Source organism: Aspergillus chevalieri, chromosome 3, assembly GCF_016861735.1.
Source record: "Aspergillus chevalieri M1 DNA, chromosome 3, nearly complete sequence".
Classification (NCBI taxonomy): Eukaryota; Fungi; Ascomycota; class Eurotiomycetes; order Eurotiales; family Aspergillaceae; genus Aspergillus; species Aspergillus chevalieri.
Genome location: NC_057364.1, coordinates 3348861 through 3367481, shown reverse-complemented (window position 1 = coordinate 3367481; position 18621 = coordinate 3348861). Strand labels below are relative to the sequence as shown.

Here is an 18621-nt window from a genome sequence, read left to right as displayed (position 1 = left end):
AATTCTTTTCGAAATTTACACCTGGCATCGACATCGAAATCCTCTCTCAGAAGAGGCTCATTGATCCTGTCCGATCCCCGGATATCGCATTGTTGACACTGTCGATCGGTGATTTACGGGACGATCAATATGCGGTTCTTTGTGTTTTTCAGTGTGCTGTGCATGCTGTTGGGGGTGGTTGCTAGTTATCAGGGGGATTCGGGGGAGATAGCAAGACGAGATGGTGAGCCGCACTGTATTTTGAATATCGACATAAGCTAACTCTTCAGACACGACTACTGCAGAAGCAGTCACCGGCGACGCTGCCTCTACCACTGAAGCCTCTGCGACTGCGACCGATTCAGATACTGCCTCTGCAACCGAATCCGCTACTGAACCTGCCAGTGAAAGCGATATCACTGGCACAAACACAAACACCAATACCGCAAGCGCAACAGGAACTGCCTCCAAAACCCAATCCTCCAGCAGCAGTACCTCCATCGACCCGCGCATGGGCGCCGGCGGCATCTCCATGCTCACCCCCACCCAAGGCGCAACCTCCTACTATAAAATCGGCGAAAAAGTCACCTTTGCCTGGAACTACACCTCGCTCGCCGTAACCCCCTCCGCCATCAACGTCGTCGCCTCCTGCAGCATGAACGACGCAACCTACACCATCTCGAACAACATGAGCGTCGCGGAGACGGGCAAGGTCACCTGGGACACGGGCAAGTACCAGGCGAACGCGACGGTGCCGCTGCTGACCGCGACGTATACGCTGATTGTGTACGACGTGGATGCGGAGATTGGGGATACGGCGAGTGCGGGGCATTTGAGTTCCCAGAATCAGTTTAGTTTTGGAATGTATGTGCCGCAGGCGTATACGCCGTTGAATGGTATGTCCCTCCCTCCCCCTTTTACCTGATTGGGATTTTTGCTGGATAGTTGGGCTGACGGAGGCAGAATACAAATGCGCGACGTGTAATGGTGCGCTTCCGGAACTCGATGGCCATGCTGTGAGGTTCGCTATGGGCATGGTTACTCTTACGGTACTCAGTTTCACATGGTTCGCTGGTGGATATGGTGTTTTTGCAGTTTGATGTTTTTTCGGATTTAAAGAGATGTTGATTTGATTTATATTATGGCATGGCGTTGTAAATGATGTTATGGGCTCGCATGGTGCATATATTTAAGTTAATACAGCACGCATTAATGGCATATAGCAACTTGTTCCGTTTCTAGAATTGGAGATTGGTTACTGGGCGCCGATACAACCCTGTCTCATGCACATGTTGCTTACCCCCGTCAAACAAAGCATATAGCAAGACAGACAAACCAAAGCTAGACAGAGTAACCTCATGTAGGCCAACGCTGTATAAAGAAGCTTTACGCAGATGCGGTACAAACAACGGTCTTTTTACACCGTCCCATAGCCCCAATTAGGGACGCCGCGGACGGACGTAGACAACGGAGGTGCCATGTCTCAAAACTCTACGGATAGATGAAGCTAACTTGCCTTTCTTCCCATCTTAGTTTGTTCATTGTCCATTGTAGTATTAAGTATCAAACCAAGACCAGTTATCGTTTTCCAAACGGAACATTGTACCAAGACCAGAACCACCCACCATAAAAATGGAAGCATACACCCTCCATCGAACCCGACCACTTCAAAACGATTCTCCCAAACCAACACAGCCACACGACAACCACCCCAAAAACGAACGAAAATGCCCTCATCCCACGGCTGGATCTGGCCCAAAGACCCCCGTCCCGGAAACCCCTCACACTGGCCGCACCGCTGGCGCCTCTTCGATATCCTCAGGAACAGAGGGCCGGATATTTTCGTTGGACGGATCAGCAGCACCAAGGACAAGAACAAGAGTAGGGACAGCAAGAAGAGAGAGGTCGAACTCGCGGCACCAATCGAACAACGTCCTCCGCGGAAACGGGATTGTGCTTGGGCACGGTGGGACGATATACACCCTTCCAGCACCAACACCAACACAGCCGGATCTGGAGAGAAGAAGACGAGATACGTGTACGCCTCGGCATTCCCCTGGACAACGCGCAAGCCGAATGAGCGGTACGATTTCCGGACGAGGCGGTATGCCGTACCTGACAGCGGGACGTGGAGTCGGGTTGAGCATTGTTCTGGAGATTTGGAGGGCCATGGCGGATGGACGGGGAGGGGGAAGAGGCATGTTATTCCAGTAAGGTATTGGGATAAGAATGGGGATATGTATCCGGCCGGGTATTGGCATGATGTTGTGTATGGGGGGCATGCGCGTTGCTGTGATTGTGGGTAGGTTAGAGGCATGCTGGGTGGAAGGCTTCCCAGGTTGATTGGGGCGGAGGAGACTGGCGACGGATGGTCGGGAGTTGGGCAGTTGAGTCGGTCATTTTGGTGCATTTTGCACAGGGGGTTTGTTTGATGGTTGTGTAGGAGATTATCATGTCCTGTTGTTGTTAATTTTGTATGTATGTTGATCCAGGACAGGGGCATGGACGTACCAAGACGAAAGCAAGATCCCACTGTCGCTGACGCGAATTCAAACAATCCACAACCGCAGCTTCAAGCTTGCTCACCGGCTTCCCAGGCGCGACCTTACTGCTAACCACCCACTTCAACCCCTCCTCACCATCGCGGCTCTGCACCTCAAACGCCATCCCCGCCTTAACCAACACTACAAGCACTGCATCCCTCTCCTTCGCCCCAACCACCCGCACACCAGGAACACCCCTCCCCACAAACCCCTCAACAACCCTCCTCCAATCCCCATCCACCTGTGCGCGTTCGCTGTCTTCTTGTGCTCTCCGCGCCTCTTCTCCCCGCGCATCCTCCTCCTTCTCAATTCCTTCAAGCAACACTCCATAATCCCGCTCCCACATCCCACTCGGCTGCAACAACACCCCGTTTCCCTCCTGGATCTTGGCGTCAACATGGTCCCAGATTTCCTTGAGTTCGGGACTCCGCCAGAGATCCTGAAAAGACTGCACCTCGGCGACGCCTGCGCGCGCTGTGGAGGAAAGCTGCTCGTAAAGCATTTGCGGGGATTTAGGGAGTGCCTTGCTGCCGCTTGCTGGGACCTGTGGGTTTACTATTGGGACAAGGGGTTCCAGTAGTCGTTCTGGGAGGAGGGTGCGGAGGTCGTGGATCTGCGGTCATTCATCAGCCATTATTCCCAAATTCAACATTGATATAAAGGGAAAGGAAGGGAGGGGTACCATAGATTCAAGTTTCTGCAACTTCGCCAGCGACGAAACGAGTTGTCGCTCTGTTGTCCAGACATTTGCATCGGTGGATTCTGCCGGTGCTGCTGGTGCCGGTGCTGTCACGGCGTGCTCGACTTTCGCGTCTGCCATTTTCGGGACGACGATTGAGTTTGAGCGGGCTTTGAGTGTTGCTGCTGGGATTTGGTTTTGGGGTTGAGTGCTGGCCATTGCGCTTTTATATTTTTATTCGGGGCGCAGGCGCATTGGACATGCAAACAGGTTCATTCACTATGTTGCGATGGCGGGTGGTTTTAGACGGGTAGATGTTTGATTGTCGGTTGTGGGTTCTGGGTCAGACGTGTCTCGTCGCTGCTTATCAGATGACTGGTTTATAAGACTTGCATGAGTAGATGTCGGGGATTGCTATTGTTAAAGTCTACAGTTCGATATCGACACGATTGGAGAAATGTTGGAGGTGGATCGCCGAGCGGTGATGTTGATGGCACCAGCCACACTGTGGCGGGACTGCAAAATTGCATTCCGAGATTAAAAATGCGAATTTTAAGTTGAGATTTGCACAAAATTTGCATTTTTGATTAGGTTGCCTAGGGCTTGGACGACAGAGAGAGAGAAATATGTAAATAAATATAATAAAATAGAAGATGACTTGTTTGCTAAAGTAGTGTGTATAATCAAATGTAGCCATCTTCAAATCCCAATTGCATTTAATGAGTGTTAGGTCAAGACAAAGGGAAATTCCCACCTGCATGACAATGGCTGTGCGGAAATTAATGAGCAAGTTGGCAGGCTAGGCCAACCACTCGGCTCTTTGTTAATCGTACCATCTCAAAATATCATAGTCAGGGAACGGAGGCCGATCGTGTCAAACAAACTCCAGCGCGTTCTGGCTCCCACCAAGCGCAATCCCACTCAGTTTGGTCGGTTGGCCGCTGATAGGGCACCAACTTCAAGAAGTGTGCCGCGCCATATGATGCGAGGTAGAGGATTGAGGTTATATGAATGGGTGGAAACCGTCTGCTTGTGCTCGGTGGTCAGAGGTCATGACAAGATAAGATTAGTCTGTCTAGGGCCATACATGTTCTCCCTAACTCATACGTTGACAAGATCACTTGAGTCGAGTGTCAACTGATACATATATAACCCCCAGGGACGCAAAGTGAGCACCAGGAACGCTTCCCAATTCTCATGATTACCTGTTAGATTATGCTAATGGCATTACCAAGGGATGGGACCACCAGAGAAAAAACAAGCTTGGGTATCCTCTGAAGTATTGTTGTGCTGAGCGTCCCGAGCTTTAATATGAAGACCAGCCCCATACACTCGGGAAACGAGTTTTCAGCCACTCCGGAGAAAAGCTTGGTATAGTGTTCGGGTCTTGAATTGCAGATCCGACGGAGGTCCACGTTTTTGTGACTGTCACTCCGTTAAAATCCTCTTTCATGATTCCGTGATCTCTGCCTAGATCGGGAACCCCCAGTTTATGGGATAGTAAGAGAGCCGTTGTCAACAAATTCTGTCTGCGAAGACGTCTAGCTAATTAGTAACAGAAAAGAGGCATTTCCCATCTGAAACCCTTCTTCAATAGGTTGTACAAGTTGGGAAAACTAATTTAATGTCAGGACAGACCAAGTCCTGTCCTGCCTTACCCAGAAGACTACAGACACGAGCGCTCATTTATTGTCGGTGACCAGCTCCAGAAAATTTGAAGTCCACCAAGTTACTGTTACACAATTATGATTCCTTAGGCGTCTTGTTACCTATCACAATGCCATCTTCTGTCGAACAGTACTTACACACTCAGGCTTAATGCACAAACTGGCATATGGAAAGTGATCAAGAGGGAGCCGAGGTAACGCCCACCACTGCAGACTCAGTGAGTTATTATGGAAGAAGGAAAGCATTAGCCGAGAAGTTTCATTCGGGGTATCGATGCCTCGACTACCGCGCGTTAATCATCACCAAGTCACAAATGACAGTATGACATGAACAGCGCCGAGGGATGGCCTCAATTTATGTTATGTGTCCGCGGCCGGACAATAAGGTAGTGGCGCCCCAGAATTACAGAACAAGACCGCGATTATGCATCGACAGAGAGCCAAAGCGTCCTTAAATCAAGGTATAGAAGAAGTTATACAACGACTGTTAAGCGCTTAATGCTCAATAACGATAGGGATATATGGGATGAAGGGCTCGTTGACGTCCGAACAGTCGGTATGCCCACCACAGAGCTCACTACGCTTGAGGCCAGGGTAGCATTTGTGGCAGATGCCAGGCTGAACCTACTTACAGCAAGAATATACAAGCATAAGGATTGACCAAATATTGTCGCTGAAGCCATGACACCGGCGAACTATGATACAAGGCTGCAATTATGGATCGACAGAGACCCAAAACTTCCCCGCATTGAGGTTGGACTTCTATTACGAACGAAACGCCAGCGGTTGGATATATACATTGAAAAGCGAATATCTCGTGAAGCTGAGGCTAGGGCCCAAGAAACGGCAAAGCCCTCAAGAAGAAAAACTAATAAGCTTCACTTCATTACAGGCATTTTATGCTATCGCCAATGGTTGTCTGCACGGTTTTGGTATCTTTATAGACATATGAGACCGCTATACATATTTGCGTCGTGGACACCCAAGGGCAAAAAAAAAATTATGTGAGATATTTCCTGAAGCAGTTAATAAACAAAACGGATTTAACTGACATAGGATTAATGTGGAATGAAACATAAAATAAAGCAAAGTAACGGGGATTCGCTGGCCCGGTGGGTTGGTGCCTGGGGTTGCCTGTTGAGGCTCAGGGTCGAGGCTGTGTCAAGAATGAATTTTATATAAACCCACCCCATCTCCCAGATATTTTCTAAATTCTTTCATTTCATTCCTCCCTCTTACAAACAGCCAACATGGCAGACATCGCGACTTCTGAGATCCAGGTCTACAACCTCCCCACCAAGACCGTCAACTTGACGCCTACGGGAGCGACCGTGGTCCGGGAGATCACCACCAAGATCCAGGTATGTAACCCCGCCCCTTTTGAGATTGAGATCGTATTCTAATCTTTCCGACAGCCCGGCCTGAATGAGATTACCATTCTGGGACTCGACCCCAAGGTCGACGTCGACTCCATCCGCATCGAAGGCTCCGGTCCAGCAACCATCACGGACATCCAGACCGAAGTAGTCCCTCGACAGCTGCTTTTCGAGGATGTCTATGGAGAGGAGTCCGATGATGACGATTCTAGCGACAGTGAAGACCCCAAGTTGAAGTCGCTTCGGGATGAGCGGACAAGTGCTGAGGAGAGACTTGACAAAGCTCGCAACAATGAAAACATGGCAGTCCGGGTGCTGGGTCTCATGGATTCTTATGGTAACAGAATGCAGCCTCAGCACACGGAGAGCGACAAGTTGCAGAATTTCCTCGAGTGCTACGTCGAACGATATGTGACAGAGAGTGAAAGGCACCGCAAGGCAAAGGCACAAGTGTCGAAGGAGGAGAAGGAGATCGGCTCACTCTCGGACAAAATACTGAAACTTGAACTACAACTTCAACGACGTCGTGACAAAACCCAGCGCGAGCGTGAGCAGGGGAAGTCGCAGGAGATGCGCAAGAGACAGGAGCAACGTCGTTTTTGGACGTATTCTGTGGGACAGGTCGTCGTGCACCTTGACAGCCAGTCGTCATTTACGCCCGGATCGAGCCGACGCAGTTCTTTCTCCGTTGTCGAGCAGGCGGCCGACATCCCAGCCGATTCTAGCGAGAGAGAGGTCACCCTGCGTCTGAGCTACGTCGTGCCTGGTGCGAAGTGGTTCTCTCGCTACGAGATGAGCATCAACACCCCTTCTTCAACCGCTCGAGTCACATACGGCGCAGAGTTCCAGAACCAAAGCTCTGAAACCTGGAGTGATACCAGAGTCACTCTGTCGACATCGCAGACTGCGTTCTCTGGGCTTCACGAGACCATTCCCTCTCTGCAGGTCTGGCATGTGAAGCTGATCAATCAGGATGACAGCAACGAACAGCCTTCATGGGAGAAAATCGTTCGCAGCGTGTCTGAGGGAGGACAGTCGACTGTCGACCGTCGTACTGCCAAAGAGGATTATCAGACGCAACTAATTTTATTGGAACAACAGAACAAACGCAGACTTCTAATGGCACGCCAGGAGCAAGATGCGCTGGCGCGAGAGGCACCGCAAGCACCGCAAGCACCGCAAGCACCTCCACCGCCGCCGCAGACCGGAGGCCTCTTTGGAGCACGACGGGAACCGGGAACGAGTCTTTTTGGAACGGCAGCACCGCGATCCTTTGGGGAAAATGTGCCGAACCCTTTTGCCTCAGGTGGCACGGGATCTCTCTTTGGAGGAACAGCATCGCAGGTGGCACCGGAGAGACAAGCCAACCAGTTCGTCAGCCAGATGCAGCAACAGTCCGCACCTATGGCAATGATGCAGCAGGCCGCACCCGTGGCAGCATCTGCACCTCCGCCCCCCCAACGACTAGCGGCAAATTCCTACGAGAATAACGATGACAATGACACCAACGAAAACAACGAAGAAAACTACGACGACGGAATCCCCGAGCCCCCCAACCTTGAATACCAAGACTCAACCCGCCAAGAGTACGGCCTGACAACAACCTACGACCTCCCCGGCCGCCGCACCCTAATCCCCTCAAGCGTCAACCGGCGCCACGCCCTCGCCAAACTTGACCTCAAATCCATAACGCTCCAGCACGTCATCGTCCCGAAGCATCGCTCCGCAGCCTTTTTCCGCGCTCGCATCCGCAACACATCATCTATACAGATCCTCCGCGGCAAAGTCGGTATGACCGTCGACAACGCCTTTCTCGGAACAACGACCATGCCCAACTGTGCACCTAACGATTTCTTCGACATTTCCCTCGGCGTGGACCCATCGATCCTGGTCACCTATGCGAAACCCACGGTGCGCCGCGAGACTAGCGGTTCTTTCTTCGGCAAGGAGGACACAGCGATTTTTAGACGCAGCTGCTGGGTGAAGAATACCAAGACCACCCCTGCGAATATCATCGTGCTGGACCAGGTCCCCATGAGCAACGACGAGAAGCTACAAATGGCGATTTCAGAGCCGAAGGGACTGGCTAGGGAAGGTGATAAGGTGGCCATCGCGGTGGAGGAAAGCAAGGGTAAAGGAGACGTGTTTCTGGGCAAGGACGGAGAGGTCAAGTGGGTTATGCAATTGGAGCCCGGGAAGGATGTGAGATTGGTGCTGGAGTATGAGATGAAGGCGCCAAGGGGGAATGATGTTAGCGTGTCGTGAGTCGCGTGACCATGATGCTTGCTATGGATTGATGATGTTGTTCGTGGATTGCTATCCTTGGATGGCTTCTTTTCATCTCAGTATCAGTAGCCAGAATACTCTTAAATGAATATAACTTTAGACATGAAACGTCGACATTAACGACATGAGAGAGATTATCTGATTCGTAGTATCGTATTAAGAACTCATACGTCCATACCCTTAGCGTAAGCAAACAGAATGCCTGATCTTCTTGCAGCTACACCGAACATTCTAGAGAGACTCACTCTTTCTCCCATTCTACAAGTCAATCTCACTTCAGCGACGACAGCAAATCTCGAAGATGATTGGTCAATATTACTTTCCCTGTCCATGCCCTTTTATTGGTTGCATACTGCTCTGCTAAATATCATGTAGTTTGCTTTGCTTACTGCGATGATTGGCTGTGACTTGTAATTCCCTAAACCGGCATACTCACATGCCATCTTTTCTGCATATATCCAGTAGTTGCTTATCCCTGTGACAAACAATGCATTGATGTCACCTACATAGATACCCCTCTCCACTCAGCTCGTACGACATTACTACTATATAAGCCAACGTATCCAACCGTAGCACGAACACCCCAAGCTCTCCAACCAGTTCTCCAATCAACCCAACCCTATCAATATATTACCAGAAAACCACAGAAGACCAAGCCAATACTACATTTTCTACCCATCCTCATAACAAACATGTCTACTATACCAATTACCGATTTTTCTTCGCCGGCCTCGCCCTCGCCCGTACCGGCCCGTCGAGACAGCAATAGCATACTCCCTCTGCCTCTGGCAACTCCGGCTATCGACGATGCTACTTCCTCGCAGGCGTCTACAATTTCAACACGGTCCGAAGTGAATGTCCCGGGTACGACAAGGTCCGAACGGACTATGTGGATTTTGAGGTTTATGAAGAGGAGGACGGGGCGGGTGTCGAGTTTGGAGGAATACTGATCTGTGCGTGTGATGTGATGGGTGTGATGGCTCTTTGATGCTGTCTTTGGCGTGCTGAGATAGCTTGATAATGCCAAATTTCTTGATTGTCTGATTTCATTGTGTGAGCAGGCTAAAAGGGTGAAACTTCTTCCCACTTATAAAAAGAAAACGACATGAGTAAACATGACACGAGCCAATCACAATTGCAATGAGAATTATATCCTCCCCCCAACCTTGGCCGCCAGCTTCCCAACCGAGACATCATCATCATCATCATCATCATCATCATCCAGCGTCTCATGCGTTTCCAGCATCACACCAAACCTACTCTATGTCCAATTCTCCAAGTCCACTACGAACAAGGAGTCAAATCCGTATGAAGCGAGTGTTCCTGATTGGCTAATAGCATGTTCGTCGATTGATAAGAGTTTAGCTAGTGTTCAGATTAGGACAGTTATCATTGGGGTGAATAGAGTGTTCGTGTTTGGAATCAGTTTGTTATTGGAAGGGCATGTTATCTCACTTGTCTGCCCCTCATATGGTGTCGTGGGGCCGATGCATCCACAGTACAATGGGGCGAAATCATTTGCTGAAGATCTCAACGAAGGAAAATATTCATTTTTATTCACCCACCTGCTCACAGCTCTCCTGTTGCCAGATGCTGAACAGCATTCTCCAAGTGTGATTTCAGAACGGCGACATGACGCAGGATGTCAAGGAACTCGCTGGGCCTATCAGAAATAAAACATGTACAGACCTTTGAGTCCATATATGATGACTTGCACATCTTGTATGCCTTGTTTTTTTATGCACAGGTAGCTAAGATGAAAGATGATAGTATCGGAGGAGTACAGCTATGCAGCCAGCATCCTTTGAGTATGGCCAAAACACACTCTGTATCATCTGGCGTTCATCTACTCTGTATGGGTCTTGGAATTGGGTCAACGGAGGATGGAAGATGGTCAGAAAGCTGGATAGCACAGCTCCGATCGGAGACAACGGGTCCCGTTCGTGCCAAGCAGAAAGATTATTGTTCATATAACGAAGCCGTGAGGCTCCACCGGGAGGACTTTAGATTTGTATCTAGCAACTAACCCTGGCAAAGACAAGAATACCCTTGACGTTCTTTTAGGTTCCAAGATGCTCTCCTTTCTCTACAGATCTTGGCGACCTGTCTATGTGTTCTTTGCATCGAGAACCGGCAGTATTGTGCAATCACTTAAAGTCTACCTTTTGCTAAAACTGCTCAAGAGAATGCATATCGATCTGTCCTGTAAGGCGCAGTGTGGATCGCTTACCTTTATCTGCTTTTCGAAACCAAAAGGGACTTGGTGGGTTGCTAGAACACATTTTCGATGGTGAAATGGCCAGGAGAGTATATTTATTTGATGCAACATAGTATGTATCGGCTTGTAGCATGTATGTACTTTTTAACCGCAATGGTAATTATTCCTCGAGACACATATTTTTGGCGCTGACGTGCTATAACAATCTGATTTCCCATCTTGACTGGCATCACTTTTCATCTCTGACTTCCAAGCTCTTGCTAATGGCCGCGCTGCATCCAGAAATCAAGTCTTTCTGCACCGCAATCCACTCGTTCGTCCACTTCTTCAACTTCTCGATGGCCTTCACATTATCCAGGTCCCCCGGATCAGCATAGTCATTCAACATCGGTTGTTCAGATCCCCTGATGCCATCCCATATTTTCTTCCATTTGCTTTTCTCAGGGGCCTCCTTGGCAACATTCAATCGCCAATACTTCTCTTTACCCGGGTTAGGAGCGAAAGCATTGATCAGCCCGCTGAACAGCAGATGGGTACTCTCAGTGTTCGTAGCAATGGAAGCAAAGCTCAGCATTGCTTTGTAAAAGGTAAGTCCGGGCTGCGACACTGGCACGTTCGGCGCCATCCCAGTCCCAATGCTCAAGAAGCAGTCTGCCGCTCGCAACTGGCCGTATTCAGATAGGACCTCGGTCCAGAGCCTAGGATGTTGAAAAATCAATATTAGCATGTGAAGCTATCCCAGATTTATCGAGTGAAGTGCATACCATCCCACCGGGTTATTGGCTAAAAGCCCACCGTCCACGAGCTTGATTTTGCCTATTTGCATAGGTTCAAAGTACCCTGGTGCGGCTGACGTAGCGCGCGCCGCCTCCCAAATTTTGATATTGGCAAGGTTAGGGTCTGGTGGATCAGAATCGCTCTTATATGAACGGAGGAAAACGGGTGCGCGGTTGCTGCCGCTCTCCTGGCGCACCGCCATGAGGAAACTAGAATGAGACTATTAATAATAATTCGACAAGCCCAACTTGAGGTACAGAATGTCATACATTTTGCATGAATCTTTTTCATCCAAGAGAAGAGCATCCTCGGGTTTCTCTACCCGGAGTCTTCGGCGGAGGAGGCCCTTGGTCACCTCCTCAAATTTAGCAGCAGAATGGAAATCACCGGTCGCGATATAGCGAACTTGCTTGCCGCCATAATCATTCAACCAGCCAGAGCCAAACACCTGCTCCATGAGCGCGCTGTATTCGTCCAAGCACTCTTGAACTGTCATCTTCAGCCGTCCCAGCATCAGCGCGATCAGCCTGTATGCAATTAGTATCCGAACATAGGATGCATCGATGCTTAGCATTGTGCTCACCCGCCCGTGCTGGTGCCAGCGATCATGTCAAAAACCTCACATGGCCGCTCGCGACCTACAGATTTCATAACCTCTTTGAGAATCATCAGGGATGAATATCCCCGCACGCCGCCCCCATCTTCAAACCGTGTTAGCTAAATAACAAGGACCATAACAAGACTAATTGACCTACCCAAAGACAACACGCGGAGAGGAGCCTTTCCCTTGCCGGTGTAGGTGTCAGCCCGCTCAGACACAGTTTTCACTTCGGGGGTGTATGCATCGTTCTCGATGTTCTGGGCGTTGAGTAGCTTCAGCATCCGGTCCGTGGTCCTCGCCGCTTCGGCATAGCTGGGAGGCCGCTCGGTATTTTCGTGCTCCCCGATTTCCAGTACGAGGCGCGCATTGCGTCCGAACACCTGCCAATTGCGAAAGCGTGCACAAGCCCTGACCGCAATAACATTTCCTTCCTAATGCGAAGGTGTGAGTGAAATCTGGCCGGACGTACTTGAATAGAAGGTGTATACATACTTCTAGACTAGTCAATAGGTCATGTTGCTGTCCAAACTTTTCACCAGGAAGCTAAAGGCACATTAGCCGGAATCGGTGCAATGTTGGCACTGCGTGCCCGGAAACACTTACCCAGACAAATTCATTTGACCCCATAATATTTTTGTGGCTTTGCCACACCAGCTTCACTCCCTCCTTGACCCTGGGGGTATCGGAAGATGCATTCTCGTAGATGGCTAGTTCCAGCCACGTCCAGTTACCCAAAGCACGGTCGCCGACGTAGTATTGGTCATGCGTTTCGGCAAAAAGCTGGACAGCTTTGAGATACTTAGTCAAGTGCCTATCAAGACTCTGTAAATAAATCGCGTGAGTGAAAAAGCCATTGAGGGCGGATTTTCTTCTCTATATGGCTGAAACATGAAGCTTACTGGAGTCTTGAACCATGTCGTGGTCGCAATTATCCCATCGTCTGCCGTGACAAGGGGGTCTTGATCATTTATTTCTTGGGGACGAACAAAAAATTTGCCTGGAGAATAACGCGGCTCTTGATCGGAGCTTTGCAAAGCAAACGGTTCCAAGTCTTGCAAGGATTCCGGGAGGGACGGATCTACTGTCATGATCTGGATTTTCGTGAATCAAACTGCATAAATTGACGAATCTCTGACGCCGCAATAGCGAGGCAATTTATATAATAACAGGAAGGGTACACTATTTTCATGAGCTGAACAATGACGGCTGAGAGGGGTTGACACCTCATGATGCATCCCTTCGATCTTCTCCCTCGCCAGTCATGGTGTCGACACGAAGATTTTCCAGTGCACTGGTGGGCCATATTCATGCATGAACATGGGTTTAATGCTTTCTCCACCGTCGCCCCGTAGCCTGTAGATAATAAGGGGAGACATTTCCCTTATGGCATCCGTGGTTTAATTTGTCGAAGCAGCACTGAGGGCTGGGCCCGCCACCTTCCCAATCGGGTTGAACGCATACTCAGCCTCGGGCACTCATTCAGACGACAATCCTTCGATGAAACAATGGATGCATAGACTGCTTTACCACGCTTTAATTCGCAGTGTTTTATCACGATAGAAGCTTTCTGAACATACACTGCGGAGCAATGCATGCGTTGTGTTCAAACATTTTTGGCGACATCTCGCGCTATAAAGCCAGAGAAAGAGCAATGATGATCCACAAAACAGATCAAACAGATCAACCACTATAGAGTACACCCACTTGTGGCTCAGTTGAATAGAAGTTTAGCTGGATCTTGCCCATGCGATATGCGGATCAGAAAAACGTGGCTGGCTGAATTTGCAGTGAGGCAAAGCCTCATGGATATGCCTTGATGATGTCAATCCGAAATATGGCCGCGATCATCGACCAATTGGAGAGTCGTACACCATCCACACCCGGCCAGTACAAACCACTGTCGTACACGATTTATCGACAGGAACCCTGGGGCCACATACCCCAACCGGATAATCAACCATCCAAAGGGGGGGGAGAAGAAGAGTCAGGCCACTACAGGCACTTCATCGGACCCTAAGTAGGCCGAAGTACTCGTTAAAAAGCTTGGCGCCTGGAACACCAAAATCAGCACCCAAGGAAAACACGTCTTTTTCACGCGTCATTTGACCGATAGGGGCCTCTAGGCACCTATAAACCACCATGGAGGCACAGGAACTCTGTGGTGGTGGTATATCGCACGCGTCACCCCCCGGAGTGGACAACGTGGCCTCCCAGTTCGCGGAAACAGAAGATATGCCAGTCACCCCAACGCCAATCCGTTGGCGATCTGGAAACATGATGCAACCTGAATTCAATGAAGGTAGCATGGAGAGTGCGAGCATGGATGAAAATGAGGGCCAGGAACACTGGCAAATCAGAGGATCCAGCCGGGCCCCCAGCCGGGCCCCCAGCCGGGCCAGTGAGGCCAGAAGCGGAATCAGGCAACGAAAGAGTCTACAAAAGACATTGATTGGAAGGCCAAAGCATCAAACCTCTTTACTAGATGTGAGCAAACACGCCCAGGTGTTGGTGGGTGCTTTGGAAGCAGCCCAGAACCAACAACAAGAAATGTTTCAAATGGTCCAGGAACAGGTACAGGCACACCTAGCAGAGGAGCTGTCCAACTGGAGAGCAGAACAGCAGGTTCATGGAGGACTCTATCTAGAGCGGGTCACAAAGCTGGAACTGGAAGTTAGCAAGCTTCGCACAGAGCTCACAGAAGCCCAGAACACTATCCAACGAATCAAACCAATGAAGCAAGACACACCAACAACAACCAATGCCCAATCAAGCCAAATGAACCAACACAATAGCAGCAAGGTCCCCAAGATAAGGGAAGCAACAAGCCAAAAGTCAAGGCAACAACCCACATTTGCAGACCTAGCTACGCTGCTTTCCACTAGACCTGGAGGGCAGGAATGGCAGGAGGTCACCAAAAAGAAGCAGAAGAACCGGCAAATCCAAGCAGTTGCTGCAGTTAGCCAGCCTGACCCAACCAAGCTTAAGCCAGCCAAAGACACCCCCAAAGAGGCACGGAGATTCCTATTTCGCCGGGAGGGAGGCAAGGCTGCCCCAAGATCAGAGAGAGAGGATATCATTCTGGCCATCAACCGAGCAGTAGCAAAGGCACACTTCCCAGCATTCATCCGGGTAGTGGACGCAGGATATACCAACACTGGAGCGATCACAATCCTTTTGGAGAAAGGTACCCTAGGCTCTATGCTCCTACCTGATGTTACAGACCCCTAAGGCACTAATCTCACGTGATTATGCGGGGAGTCAAGGCAGAATCATTGGACTATAAGCTCTGGTAATAATGCAGGAAGGACAGGGATCATAGGTGATAGTTAACAGGCGCATCACGTGATCAACTACCATATACCATGGCTTGGCATTGGTAGATGGTATACAACTACCACAATCACTACCATCAGAATGGTAGTCCATATGGTATACAAGCGGAGGATATATAAGGACACTCATTCATGCACCTAGTTAGTTCTTCGCGATCAATTCAAGTCTTACAGCATTGGTTACCTTCTAGTTTCTGACTCGTCCGCACTTAACCAACAACCCAGTATACGTACTCGGTTGGCCTTGTTTCTCTACTCGTTACCTTTACCGTTCCTACTTGTTGATTATCTTACGGAGCCTGGAGGGGGCGATATACCCATCAACGACTATTGAACTACGGAGCCTGGAGGGGGCGACATACCCATCAACGCATACGACATACCGAACCGGACCCGGAGGGGCATTGAGCATACGACTACTTGGGAACACTTAAGGTAAGTGTTCAGTCTCGAAATACAACTAACTAGAACCCTAGGTACGACACGAGAGAAGCCAGGTTGTGACACCTGACTATAAAGACCTATTGGTCACTGCAGCTCGGCAGGCGGATCCAGCAGTGATATCGGTCGAGCTACCTGAGCAATGGTACCGTGTCAAGGTCCATGGGGTCCCAATTAAACGTTATCTCACCTGTGGCCTGGCTCTGGCCCGTGAAGAGATTGAGCTGGGGACTGAATACCAGCTGAAGAGGAACCCAACATGGCTCCGGAGCTCAAAAGAGCTACACACCAGCAACCAAAAGTGCTCAACTATTGTTATTACAGTTGGCTCACTAGAGGAGGCTCGAAGGCTTCTTATCAACGGCATTCGCTTTGGGGGGTCCCGATATAAGACGGAGCAATACTGGGAAACAGGAGTGGATACAGTCTGCCCCAGGTGCTGCAAGCTAGGCCACCGAAGCTTCAAGGCCTGTGGTGGCCACCCACCGTGCTGCTTTATATGCGCGGGGCCCCATGAGGGCACTGAACATGTCTGCCGGGTGGTAGACTGCCCAGCCAAACCAGGAACCGCCTGTAAACACATCCCGGCCAAATGTGGCACCTGTGGAGGCCCACACCCCGCAACAGTAGGGAATTGCCCAGCCAAGCGAGCAGTGAGGAAGGAACTGAGAAAGAGAACTGTGGAGTCTAAGGACATATCCCAACTGGCTGAGAGACCTCAGCAAATGACCAGTGTGGAACCAGCTATTCTGAGCTCACCAGGATTCGCTTTCAGTGTGGTCAACCGAAACCAGCACCAATCACGACCACGGAGCAGCTCAGCTCCTAACAGCCCCCAGACCCAGCGATATCTGGGGCCCAGCCTGACAACAGGCCAAGAGGACACTGAGATGAGGGGCACTGACACCCCAGGGCAGTCAATGGCCCACTAATGCGACTACTCCAACATAATTGCCGCAAGACTTATGCAGTCACTGTTGCGGCTTTGGAGGCAGGACTGGAGCTAGGGGTGGGACTAGCATGCCTACAGGAACCATATATTGATATGGAGTTCCGACATGGAGGATATCAGATATATTGGCCAGAAGCAGGATCTCTTCGAGACCGGCGAGTGGCAGTAGCAATCCGGCGGGATATATTGAATGAAATGATTGTGGAGGCCCGAACAGATCTCCTTGATCACCCATACCTCATGGTAATGGATGTATGGGAGTTAAATCGGGCCCGGGAAAAAGCACGAAGAACCAGGATAATCAACTGCTACGACAATTGGTTAGGAATCGGCCATTGTTGGCATGGGGGGAATGAGAGACAGAGAAGAGCACTAGAGGATGTGCAATGGGACCAAGTCCTTGAGGGAAGATGCCTGCTTGTGGGAGATTTCAACGCCCATAGCCCACTATGGAACCCTCTAGCAAGAGCCCGTGTGAACGCCAGACCGCTAGAGAACTTGATAGACGAAGCAGGTCTCTACATCAACAATGAGCTAGGAGTTTCCACTCGACCGAAAAGAACTCCAGGGATCTCAATTATCGACTTGGCTCTAACCACGGTTAGTATGGGGCCTCTGGAAACATGGGTGATTGACCAAGAACACCCAACTGGTTCAGATCATGAACTGATAGTCATGGAATGGACCTCTCTGGAGCGAATACCCACAACGCCCTCACAGGATGTAACAGGGTGGCAGATCCAGACGCTTCAAGCCAACCCACAAGCCCTGGAAGAAGCCAGGGGGATTGGCAAGCAAGAACAGAATCTAGACCCTGTTTGGGGGACTCTTGCTCATCAGAAGACCTAGCTGGGGAAGCCACATGGATCCAGGAGGCCCTGACAGCAGTATTAAATCGACATGCAAAACAACTACGGGTGACTCCACTATCAAAACGCTGGTGGGGAACGGAGATTAAAGAGGCCCGTAGGACCTACAGTCAGGCAAGACGGGCATGGCAGGGTCAAGAGATCTCTACAACAGAATTGAGAGAGGTCCGAAATAACTACTATCGAGCCATCCGACGAGCGAAACGCACCTGCTGGGAAACCTTCCTGGAAGGGACAACTACCCACCCTGGCTCTGTGGACACAGTGAGATGCTGGCAAGCTCTGAAATACACAAAGCCCAGAACAGCTACAACTACGCCAACCCTGCATGGACCCCAGGGGCAGCTAGCCAGCTCCCTTGAGGAAAAGGAGGCCCTAATTCGGGAAACAGCCTTCCCCCAGGTACCAGGAGATAGCCAGGAAGTTGAGATCTCCCAAGGGTCCTGGCATAGTCAGGTGGATGAAGAAATAGTGAGACATGCTCTGTTTCACCAGGCAGTACAGAAGGCTCCAGGAATCGATCGTTTGAATTTTCGAGCCCTCCGGCTCTTGTGGGAATGGGACAGCCCTAGAATTGTTGCTCTGGCCCGACAATGTTTCCGGTTGGGTCTACATCCACCAGTATGGAAGGTAGCGAAGGGTATTCTGTTAAGGAAACCTAATAAACCAGACTACACAGCTGTGAAGGCCTACCGGGTGATTAGCTTACTAAACTGCCTAGGGAAGGTGGTTGAAAAGATAGCGGCAGATGCTATTGCCTACCACTGTGAGACTATGGGAGTACTACACCCAGGACAGATGGGAAGTCGCAAGCAACGGAGTGCAATTGACGCAGTGGCATGTCTGATACAGAACACCCATGAAGCCTGGAAACTCCAACAACTTATGGGAGCACTATTCC

General features: G+C 50.1%; 6 protein-coding genes across 6 annotated transcripts; 3 read left to right on the top strand and 3 right to left on the bottom strand.

Moving 5' to 3' along the window:
- Positions 1-129: 129 nt before the first annotated feature.
- Positions 130-1079, top strand: ACHE_31175A (uncharacterized protein; the record flags this gene model as incomplete). The annotated part of the gene is made up of 3 exons (XM_043277875.1): positions 130-223; positions 270-875; positions 943-1079. 3 exons carry the CDS (start codon positions 130-132, stop codon positions 1077-1079), a joined length of 837 nt encoding a protein of 278 aa, XP_043135710.1.
- Positions 1080-1760: 681 nt separating this feature from the next.
- Positions 1761-2261, bottom strand: ACHE_31174S (uncharacterized protein; the record flags this gene model as incomplete). Its single annotated transcript, XM_043277874.1, has 1 exon — positions 1761-2261. One exon carries the CDS (start codon positions 2259-2261, stop codon positions 1761-1763), a length of 501 nt encoding a protein of 166 aa, XP_043135709.1.
- Positions 2262-2286: 25 nt separating this feature from the next.
- Positions 2287-3420, bottom strand: ACHE_31173S (RNA polymerase II mediator complex subunit MED27 domain-containing protein; the record flags this gene model as incomplete). Its single annotated transcript, XM_043277873.1, has 3 exons — positions 2287-2436; positions 2491-3135; positions 3205-3420. 3 exons carry the CDS (start codon positions 3418-3420, stop codon positions 2287-2289), a joined length of 1011 nt encoding a protein of 336 aa, XP_043135708.1.
- Positions 3421-6118: 2698 nt separating this feature from the next.
- Positions 6119-8509, top strand: ACHE_31172A (uncharacterized protein; the record flags this gene model as incomplete). Its single annotated transcript, XM_043277872.1, has 2 exons — positions 6119-6229; positions 6284-8509. 2 exons carry the CDS (start codon positions 6119-6121, stop codon positions 8507-8509), a joined length of 2337 nt encoding a protein of 778 aa, XP_043135707.1.
- A 2468-nt stretch (positions 8510-10977) lies between these two features.
- ACHE_31171S (uncharacterized protein) lies at positions 10978-13214 on the bottom strand (the record flags this gene model as incomplete). Its single annotated transcript, XM_043277871.1, has 8 exons — positions 10978-11446; positions 11513-11734; positions 11795-12052; positions 12109-12226; positions 12281-12557; positions 12619-12669; positions 12730-12948; positions 13026-13214. The coding sequence occupies 8 exons, from the start codon at positions 13212-13214 to the stop codon at positions 10978-10980; spliced, it is 1803 nt and encodes a 600-aa protein (XP_043135706.1).
- Positions 13215-14265: 1051 nt separating this feature from the next.
- Positions 14266-15354, top strand: ACHE_31170A (uncharacterized protein; the record flags this gene model as incomplete). The annotated part of the gene is made up of 1 exon (XM_043277870.1): positions 14266-15354. The coding sequence occupies one exon, from the start codon at positions 14266-14268 to the stop codon at positions 15352-15354; it is 1089 nt and encodes a 362-aa protein (XP_043135705.1).
- Between the last annotated feature and the right edge of the window lie 3267 nt (positions 15355-18621).